An 11,721-nucleotide genomic window follows, 5' to 3' on the forward strand; every position below is an offset into this window, starting at 1 on the left:
GAAGTATTTCCTCAAAAGTTCCCAACCCCCATCCTCTTCCTTTCTCTACACGGCCCTAAACATGCAAATTTGCTTACCTACATTGAAATATCAATAACTCGATTATGCCAGCTCGTATCAATACGATTTCTTGAAGTTAGCTTCCTCACATTACGTTCTTTAAATTATTTCCTTACGTGTTCTTAGCTAAAGTAAGTATATATGATGCTATTGAAATAAATTGCTGAAAAGTAGGTTTTTCAATATATGTTCAACATATTTGTTATTATTACTAAAAACATGATAACGCTCCAACAAAATGTTTCAAATAAAACTTTTCGTTTGTTTTATTAGCGTGAAAATAATATAGTATTAATAGGTTTATAGAAATGGGAACGATGTCTAGCGAGTTCTTACCAAATGACAGCACATGCGGATAGTCATCTTGCCGGACCGGCTAGGCGAACGCTTACCCCATTTTTGACACTGTCCACTTGATGCGTCAGTTTCACTTGCAGAATTATGAAGTTTGTATGTTCTAAGTGATTCTGAGTAGTGGAAGTGAGAAGTACTTAATGAGAATCTAGTAGGTTATAGTTTCTGTAAGATTTTTGGTTTATAATTTGAAGTGTAGGCATATATAAGTATGCCTTTAATATTCTGATTTGTTGCCTAGAACGTAACATTTTATTTACTTACTCATAACCAATTTATATTTTTATGTTTAAAAAAAATCTACAGACAGGTTTACGTTAGGTTTAACTGCAAAATAGCAGTTTTCGAGTGCAAGGCAAGCACTGAAATGTTTAATCAATACATGATTATTCACAGTCAATTTAAAAAAAATGTATAAAATATGTTATGTAATATGCCTAGATAAAAACCTAAAAAAATATTCATTTCAAAAAATACTTAACTTTTTATAACGTTTTGTGATTATACAATATTTTATGATTATGCAATTTTCGAGCAGGCAATATTACTATTTATTTTTTCTCAATATCACACCCTAATTAATAACAGAAAGTAGAAAGTAATGTTCCTAATTTTAAACTTGAATTTCCATATGATTTTAATTAATGAAATTTAACTCAGTATACTATACTATTTTCACAAGAGTGTATAATTTCATATTGTTCGAGGCTACCTGAGCAAGATTAATATAATAAACAAAAAATAATTTGGATTTAATTTGTTTAGTTTGTGGAAATGAACTTAACGTAGACAATGTAGTTAAAAATGGTGTACATTCTATTTGCGAAGCTAGTGTACAAAGAAAATGAGATGTGCATGAACAGTTACGGAGAAAAAGTATTTAAAAAGTGCAAACTTTAAGAATACAATTAATTAATTGGGGAAAAGTCTTATTCCAGAAAGTCTTGCTATTTTACATCACAAGTTACAAAAAACAAAACTTAAGTGAATCCCAGAAAGTTGAGAGTAAGTTTGTTGTTATAAATCACGTTCTGGTATTTGCTGTAAAACCTAGATCATTTTTGTCACCCATATAATATAGACAAGCCTTGCACTAAAAATACATCGATAATACGGTTTAAAATACTTAATAAACATAGTTCATTAATGGGAGTGTGAACATCTTACCATAAAACCACAATCTACCTAACATCAATCATTAACGTTGGCTCCCCAGATATTTATTCAGATGCATTTCTCCAGTATGTTTTTGATAATGTTGACGTAAATGTGCGAAGTCTTGGTAGGAAAGGCACCATTTGTACTATGGGAGGGATTCATTGTGTCGAAACTAAGACAGCAGCTAAGAGAATTCTAATTGTTTATTTTGTTAACACCGTAACTATCAGAGAGTACTTATATCCAATGAAAAAGAGAAATTCAGGTCTTTCTTCTATGGTCATTGAAGACTTAAGTGAATTTCAAAAAGTAAGATCTCTTACGGACCAATCTTCATAATTTATGTTTCCTCTCAACCTTATATGGCTTGTTGGATTACAGTCGCAGCCAGAATGGAGTGGATTTATGACTATTATAATGAGAAATTCGAAAAAGTGTCCAACCACATATATTACGGCTATACGTACTGCAATTGATCAAAGCAGAAAATAGTGAGCAGAAACCAGTTCTAGTGATTGGTGGATTTCTTGTTTATTATGTTCTTTGTACTTACGGAAATGTTATTCAAAACTGTAGCAACTACACTAAGTGTTCACTGAATTACGACCACCTACCTAATACTTTGTTGATCCACTTTTGCTCAGAGGATGGCCTGAACACGGCGTGGTATGAATTCTGGTAGTTGCTGTTACGTTTCCACGGGGATCTGACACCATATAAACCTAATGGCATCCCACAATGAGCCCAGAAATGTTGGTGCAGAATCACGGTGCGAAGAGCTCGTTCCGTAACATCCCATAAGTGTTCTATAGGATTAAGATCCGGTGACTTAGGGGACCAATTCATACGCTGCAGCTCCATGAAATGTTCCTTAACCCAAGCAAGTGCAGTTCTGGCTTGGTTACACCATGCTTTGAAGTCATGGAAATACCGTCTTCGTGTAGGTAGAAGTGTTGTATTATTGGGGTAAGTGATTCTCTAACAAATGCAGGTACACAACGGACGTCTTGCAGTGGTTCATGCACACCAACGATTCCAGTCCATGCCAACAGAAGAATCCCCAGACCATACAACCGCCCCAACCTGCCTGTACAGTACTCACCATACACGACGGATCAATAGCTTCGTGCTGTTGGACACGCCCACCCGAGAGGATTAGTACAAACCGTGACTCATCGAATCAACACGCCCTTTTCCAATTATCCATGGTCCAATTAGCTTGTTTCTATGCCTGAGCGCAATGAAGTCTGCGGTGACGAGTGATAAGGTGTAGGTGACGAATGTGTAGTCGCTGTGGAACTACATGCGACCAAGTGTACACCGTATAGTTGCTTGGGATATTGGTGTTGTGCATCCACCATTAAACTGGTCACGTAGTTCCCAAACTCTGATAGTTTGTTTGGCTTTCACAAGCTGTTTGACGCGACACTCGCTCCACGTTTTGAACTTCCATACGCCACCGTAGTTCCGTCTCTTAGAGAACGTTACTCCATTTTTTCCCCACTCCTTGTACACCTACACTACACAGGAACGGGCGCATCCGACAAGTATTAATGTCTGGGTTATTGATGCACCTTTTGCTCAGGTACCCAAAACCATGTCCTATTAAAATGCGGATAAATCCTGCCCATTTCCGATTATAACAGTGTACTGTCTGCCAATATGTAACTTCGAGTGTGTTCTTTCTCTGCAATACTACCAGTCGGGGTGGTCATATAGTCATATAGAAGAAGTGTCACTGTCGTTTTTGACGGTTATCGTGAAGATGGAATATGTTAAAGGAAAGCTGTAATAGCAGTACCAAGCTTTAAGCACCTGGTGATCTTCGTCTCGTTTCTCACAGCTGTGAACAACGTTGCGCCAACTATATGTAGAAATATAGGGTTAGATTGTTCCTACATGTGTGAACAATGTACTGGACTTTCCGGCGATAATTCTCCTGAATAGATGATGTTACCGACTTTAATGATCACGCATGTGAACAGTGGAGCATTTTGTTTTAACCCGATTGGAGTGAGAACTGAACTAACTTTATCAGTCAATAAGTAAATATTGATTGTATAAAATGTGTAGTAATATTGTAGAAAGTAGAATATTTCATTCTACTTTCTACATTCAGTGTCTTTTGGGTGCGTGGTCCGTGATGATGTTATTACAGTATAAAGCACATTATTTTGTATTGGTCATCATCTACCGATTGTTGCCAGTCCAGGGCATGGCGGGTCCATAGGTAGCGGATAATGGACCGGCCCTGATCTAAGTTAGGAATGATTCCCCCATCCAAAATTGGCCACATTAATTAGCAATAATACAAGTTATAAAAAGTAATAAAATATAGTAACCAAAATTTGTAATATCCATTATAAATAAAATATTAGCTTACGTGCATATTAATCATCTATATACATGCATATATTTTAAAGTTAAGGATTATATTTCGTTCCGTATGTCATATTTCCTTGTATACCAGAAGGGTAAGAGTGCTGTTACTGGATTCGATTCTTCGAAAACATTTCATTTGTATTGTTAAACAGAATTAAGAAATATTTTCCTCATATTTTTTCTAGATTTGCAACGAAACTTGGCACATAGCCTACATTTATATAGAAAATATTATTTTTCAAGGTAGCTTATATTCGTGCATATATACCCGGTACTGCTCCTCGAATTAAAGAAAAAGGATTTTTTGGAGGGAAATTTCCATATTTATCTCCAAATCCTAGGCACATGCGCATGGTATCATTTAAAATTTTATTTTATTTTGAAAAGAATGGCTTATTAACCATGACACTTGGATATATAGTACTGTGTTAGGAAACTTATTTTATATATATGTCGCAATTTTCCTTATTTACATATGAAATTTGGTATTGTCAAGCAGGATTGAAACATATTTTCCCCTATTTTATTTCTATATATTACAATAAAACTTGGAACACACAATATATATAAACTACAGTATTTTTCAAGGTAGGTTATATTCAGGTACCTGTAGCCAGGGTTGTTCCAAAGGGTACCGAATTTCAGAAAATTGACTTTTTGGAACGACAGTTCTCTATTTTCTCTTCCCTCGTACATCAAGTAAACATGCAAATGATAAATTTTGAAAGCATGTTTTATTCTGAAGGGAATGACGTATAATTCATGATACTCAGACGAATAGTACAGAAGAAGTAGGTACTTAACTGAAAGTCAACATTTTCCTCAAAAAATGCAAGAGTCTAAAAGGGTTAAGGGGACTAGATGAGAAAGCAAGAGGGGGAAGAGTGGGGACTTTTCAGAAAATATCCCTTATATTGTGGTCTAACGTTCGTGAAAAATTCAGCTTGTTACTAATTAGTCCCGACAAAAACCTTTATTTACTGGACTATTTGTTGTATAAAACAATTCTGTCATAAAGGAAAGATAATGATAAACTGTTTTCTGTTGCAAAATTAACAACAATTCGGTAATGAATTTTGATCAGAGATGCATTTTGCAATATAGTTATTCGTGGGCCTCGCATTTTTAGGATGTTGTGTATTAAACTGCGAAGCGATACCGCTTAAATTAAACGCTGATATATGGAGGTATATATATACGTGACACCAAGATAAGGCAAAAAGTATAGACCAACTTGGGTGCACAAATGCTTCCTTCCGGAGTTACAGACTACCGAAAACATGAAAAAAAATGAATTTTAAATGTCCATAGCTTCAAAAGTATGGAACCTACCGTAATGAGGTCAATACTTCACTTAAGGACTGGTATGTGCTCTATCCAAAAATCCATGTTTCGGAATCCTAAGGTACTCATTCAACATTTTTTATGGAGGAAGTTTAGCTACGGGCATATAAATTGAAGTACTCACCAACTAGCTCTATAAAAATTGTTGTGGAAAGTGCCGCAGGATTCCCAAACTTGGATATTTGGATAAGGCACTAGTTCCTAAGTGAAGTCCTGATCCCACAATTTTGAAGCTATGGGCGTTTCAAGTTCATTTTTCTCATATTTTCGGTAGCCTATAACTCCGAAAGGAAGCACTTGTGCACCGAGGTTGGTCTATACTTTTTGCCTTATCTTGGTATCAGGAATTTCCTCCCAAACGTTGTCGGTGTTCTTATCAAATAACCTGTATATATAATGTTATATGTTAACAAAAAATTGCTATAAAGACATTTCCCAGCACAGATGTCTTTCCAAAATAATAAAATTGTTTACTACTAGCAAGTTATTTATCCAGAATTTAGAACTCAGGGGGTGTACAAAGAATCTGTGAGGGTGCATTCTTGCATTAAGGTCGTATACTATTATCGTTTCTTATTTTTTTTTACAAACCTTAAAATTCGTTGATGCAACGAACGATTGAATTGGATTTCCTTCCTCAGCCAGAGTCAATTAGCGTCGAGTTTCTCATGCTTGGTGTGACGTCGAGACGAAATCGTTTTCAATCGATTGATCAAATATTGTTGTGACGATTACAGCCGTGTAAAGGATGATTTCCATTCAATCTTGCGTTGCGAGTTTTGCTTGAAAATTTATCTTGTCCAAAGTAAGTTGTTTTATTCTATTGCCAATTAAAAACAAGAATTCAGAATCTTTTATAAAACAAAATAGCAAGATTTTTAATGGCGTCTTCCCGTTCTGCCTAAAAGATCTCTAGCACTTTGTAGAAAATATTTAAAAAATATCTTATCTTTAGGCTGTACGGTAATTCCCGTTCTGCCTAATCCTGAAAGACGAGAAATTCAGCAAAACGAAGGATTTCTTCAAGAGAATTTTTATTTAGTAATTGCAACAGATTCTGTAAGAAGAATATCTATTTCTTTAAGTCTTATCATACATTTTAGATTATATTCTCTTGTTTTTAGAAAAATGACTAGATACAGTTCTGTTATTAACAGTGTTATTCACATCTGTTTAAGTAAAAGTGAATATGATTTTAAGAAAACTACCTCCAGAGAAATGGAAAATTGATTGACTCAGTTACAAGAAAGCTGTTTGATATTGTAGCTCAAACGAACATAAAACAAACTTACTTCGGTCTAACGTCAAGTCATTTCACTTACAAAATTTTATTCAGTTTCCCAGTAGTTCACCTCCAACATGCTAAGGCTTGCAATACTTAAACGGTGCAACAGTTCACATTCCCAAGAAATGTTTGGCCATATATTAAACAAACAATACAAAAGGATGCTTAAGGCGGCCCTTATACTCGATTATCTGATCTCTTGACTCGATTGAGACTACAAAAAGCATACAGGTATTTCAATATTGATATTGACCTTATGTCTTGCTCCTATTTACATTGACAATATAAACATGAAAATAGAAGTATATATGATACTATTGCATATAGTATAGAATTATGTATAGAAGACAAATGAGCTCATAAGGTAATGCCGAAAAGGGAATTATGATGTAGAACACTGACATTCTTTCTTAAGAGTCGCCTTATGTATCCTCTTGCATTGTTTACTTAATATATGACCTAACATGTCTTGAGGTTGTGATCTGTGGCACTTTCTACGTACTACGACTCTTAGCATGTTAGAGATGAACTACTGAAAAAGTGAATAAAATCTTGATTTGAAATAATTTGATATAATGCCGAATTAAGTTTATTTTATATTCGCTTCAGTTACAATGTCAAACGGCTTTCTTGCAACTGAGTCAATCAGTTTTTCATTTAGCCGCAGGTTTTTTTTTTTTTTTTTAAATCACATTCATCTTTATCAAAGTAGATGTGAATAACACTGCTGATAAAGAACTGTATCCTCGTCATTTTTCCGAGAAGAACAAGAATATCTAAAATTTATGATGAAACTTGAAGACATAGTTATTCTTCTTACAGACTCTGTTAGAATTACCAAACATTATTACGAATGCAGGGCAAACTTCAAGAGGACAAGCCCCAAAGAAAATTCAGACACAACGGAGCAAATTCAAGCGACAGAATCATAGCCGCACATTAATAAAAGAACGATTATTTTTTCTTCAACTGTTATGCATCTAAAATGTTATCTGAAATTGTTAATCTTACAAAAATAATAAAAAATGTGCTGAAAACCCAATAAAAGACTTAAGACTGTTATAATAAGTATACATTTCACATTTTGATCTTGAGAACTGGGTTCGATTCCCGGCGGGAGCTCATGTGGTTCGGTTGTTGAGTTGAGTTGATTTTGAGTTTAACGTCTCGTTCAGCAGCGAGGCTATATGAGACGTGGACCTACTGATTAACGTGGAATCCGAACCACATGAGCTCCCCCGGGAATCGAACCCGGGCCTCCCACGTCAAAGGCGCGTACGCTAACCGCTTAGCCACGGATGAGCTCTTATGTGGTTCGGATTCCACGTTAATCAGTAGGTCCACGTCTCATATAGCCTCGCTGCTGAAAGGGACGCTAATCTAAAATCAACTTAACTCAACAACATCTTGATCTTCATTTAAAAAAATATTGATCAGTATTTCAGAATTAAAATACATATTTATATATTACTCAAAATAAAAGGCTGCCATTTGCTACAATACAAGGACAACTTTTTATTAAAAAAACAAATAGCATAACAATTACTTTTCGTAATTAAAATGAATGGTCTTACTATAATATGCTAAACGTATTTCAAATATTAAAGGTATAATAAATAGGAATACCCAGAACTGTTGATATGGGTATGTGTGAAAGCAATTAAAGCTAATCTGCCCTTTTATTACAACATGTTTACTTTTTATTGGGTTTTTAGCATTCTAAAAGAAAGAAAACGTTATTTCAGTTGAAAAAATACAGATAATATTTAGAATATATAAGAATTGAAGGGAAAAACAATAATATAGGGTGTGCACTGGTACATCCAATATATATTTCTGTGATTTTGTCCCTTGGATTTTGCACTCGTCATAATTTTCGTTGCATTTAGACCGTTTGGATTTAGTTCCTGCCCTCGTTACTGCAGCTATTTGATGCATGAGTTCCGATCTGCATACAAACACGGAAGGAGTCAACCTTTTCGGTGCTGCATTTGCCTAAAAATATCCTCCTCGCATAGAATTCCCTATCCCCAAAGATTAGACAGAACGGGAATTCCCGTTCTGCCTAAAGATAAAATCATTGAAAATATTTTCTACGAAGTCCTGGAGAACCTTTAAGCAAAACGAGAATAAATCTTTTTAATATTGCACCCCGTAGTTGGGGATGTAAGTAATTTATTTCTGGGGTGTCGAAAAATTTTAGAGGGGTGCTGGGGGTGTAGACAAAACACTGCTACTAGCGGAAAGTACAGGAAAGAATACATATTTGTCTTCCTAGATATGATTGAAAAATCTTAATTTGTTTCATCGTATTTATGCCTTTTGGTTGTTTATAGCACTACTGATTTCTTTGCGTTACCCCACGATTCAATTATTACGTCCAAAATGAAATACAAAATAGAACAAATGACTTGTCCTCAATACGTAGAAACTCACGTCTATACCTTTAATCATTTGTCACAATACAAAGTATGCCACAACGCTCATTATAGTAGTTCTCTTCAATGAACAATATAGATTCTTCTAACTTGTGTTTCCTCAAAGTAATCACTAACCGAAATGTGATGATTTTAAAGTTCAATCATAATACATTTCACATGATATAGATACTAACTAATCAATCGTATAATTTTTCAGATGTAGAATCGATTAATCTCAGGACAATTTATTGATAATTGCGTGTGTCTGTGTGTGTGTGTGTGTATGCATAACCGCCTGGTAGTTCACCTTTATACATATAAAGTTGAAAGAATAAAAACCCTATGTAATTCTTTATGCCATACTTAACTAATGGGCGTGGCGTGGTGGCTCAGTGGTAGAGCGTTTTACTCCGGTGCTTGGGGTCCCTTGTCCGATCCCAGCTAGCGCCGTGTGGACTTTGTGGTGGACAAACACCGTGCTCAAGGGTATTCTCGGGATTCTCCCGTATCCTCCCACTTTTTTCATTCCACCATTTCATTCATTTCTCTTCATCACCGTCTCCTTTAGCCTAACCGGCATAACAGTTGGACTTAAAACTGAGAGATTTCATTTTTATTTTTAACTAATAGGTGTTATGTAATAATATGAATAGGAAGCATTTTCTTAAGAATACTCGAGCATATTGTAGCATATTTACCGACAAATAAATATTATTTCAGTATGTTTTGCAGTTTCAAAAACTCTTTCTAACGGGGCAAAGTAACTTGTTACGTTTTTGTTAGTCATATACTTCAAGTGAAAGGAAGAGAAATCTAAATTTGTCAAATAAATTAAATTGGTAAAAAGCAAAGCTTATGCTATCCATGTAATCAAAATTAATGTACATTTCATAAGATAACTTCCATTTCAGCTACACATGAAGACGAATATCTTTTAGTTCCGTAAAAGTCTCAGTTTAAATATCGATTTTCTACTATAGTTATTCCACAGCTCGAACATTCAATAGAAGATCACTCTCTGAATATGGGTTTGAGGTTGGAGTCTAACATAACCACAAAATCTCTTAAACCATATTCCAAAGAAAGGTAATCTATCCATTCAAAATTGAATCGTTAAATGCTACTATAATTTTGTTTTACAATGCTATTTGAATCACATATGACAAGAATTTGGCAATTTTGTATAAAATGAAGGACATCTCTTTTCATTATATTGTCCGAGATATTTATCCTAGTTTCAAAATTTATATTACAGACATTTATGCCTATGTAAATCTGTTTCTAGTGTTACGTTCATACCGGAAATGTTACTGTCCGGTTTGGAAAAGTAGTGTTACTGAAAATCTTTCTAAAGAATTGTCGTTTATTTGACTGTTCGATAATGCTGCTTCTACAAACAGTAGGATGAAAGGTGGTCAAAACTGTTATGGAAATTCTTAAATAATTCTGTTAAATTGAAATGAAATCTTTGAGTTTTACGTCCCGCGGTTATGCCAGTTAGGCTTAAGGAGACGATGATAATGAGTAATGAATGAAATGGTGGAATGAAGAAAGTGGGAGGACACGGGAGAACCCCGAGAAAACCCACGCACACGGTGTTTGTCCACCACAAAGTTCACTTGGCGGGGGCTGGGATCGAACCCGGGACCCCAAGCACCAGAGGTGAACGCTCTACAATTCTGTTAAATTATTTGGTCAATTATGTTGTATTTCTACGTGAAAACGTATTTTATTTTTGTTAAAATATTGGTTTTGAACAAAAAACTGGCAGTACATATGCAAAAATAATCATATTTGCTGGAACGTGATGTATAATAATTTAATTTCTTACAAACAACGAAAACTGAAAATTTAGAGCAATTAAAACAGCCAACGTCGAACAAGCGTCTTCAAAGTAATGATTTGTCTATGAACAGAATAGCTTGTTGTTATTATATAAGCACCTATTCTAATTGAAAATTGACATACAATTGCGTTATAGAAAGTTTTTTTTATGGAAACAATAACATTTCAATTCGTTAATAATAAAAAGAAGAAAATAACATTTTCCGAGCTACAGTGATCATTAAAATCACATTTTGTTCACTAGTGGAGAAAATAGTTATGTTGCTGTTATAATTACTTACATAGTCGTAAATGAAGGGAAGCGTAGACTCGATTGAAAATGTTTTAAGTTCCAAGCAAAGAAGCCATTCGACCAACAGTTATTCTCAGTGGCCAGTAAAACAATCCTGCAACAAACTGTTCTACAAGAAAACTCATCAACACACAACGAGGTGTTTTCCGTCTTCAGAACCAAAAATTAGTTACAACTGTTCGTGCACTTGTTTTTCTATACGTATTTATGTTTATATATGTACAAAATTTAAGTGTCTATAGTAAAGATTATGTTTTAGAACATTGTATTGAGTAAATTGTGTGTTGGTAATCAAAAAAATCATTTCCACTAATAAAACGAATTTTATACCGTCACACATTCTGAATATTACGAGGATTTGGATTGAACTCATACAAAGAGTTATTTGCACATATGTCTTTTATTGTCTCTTATGCAACGATTTATGACTTTCTTTATGGACCGTATAAAGTGAGACAAGTAAACTATCAATATCTTTCTAAATTTCTTTCTGCGGGAGAGGAAGTTGATTATAAACATCTTAATCACCCACTTCATCTTATAGATTCTGAGCTAAATAATTAACCCTTTAATTCGCAAGC

At 34.6% G+C, this 11,721-nt stretch overlaps 1 protein-coding gene across 1 annotated transcript in view; it reads right to left on the minus strand.

Annotated features, from left to right (window-relative positions):
• The window catches only part of LOC145672846 (glandular kallikrein, prostatic-like), a 92,065-nt gene extending 80,804 nt beyond the window's left edge, over positions 1-11,261 (minus strand). Inside the window, exon 1 of the mRNA XM_081741998.1 lies at positions 11,130-11,261. Coding sequence (XP_081598124.1) covers positions 11,130-11,131 — 2 coding nt within the window. The 5' untranslated portion in view covers positions 11,132-11,261. The remainder of the gene's footprint in view (positions 1-11,129) is intronic.
• Between the last annotated feature and the right edge of the window lie 460 nt (positions 11,262-11,721).

This window comes from Thermobia domestica, chromosome 16, assembly GCF_964235325.1.
Source record: "Thermobia domestica chromosome 16, izTheDome1.hap1.1, whole genome shotgun sequence".
NCBI classification, from domain to species: domain Eukaryota; kingdom Metazoa; phylum Arthropoda; class Insecta; order Zygentoma; family Lepismatidae; genus Thermobia; species Thermobia domestica.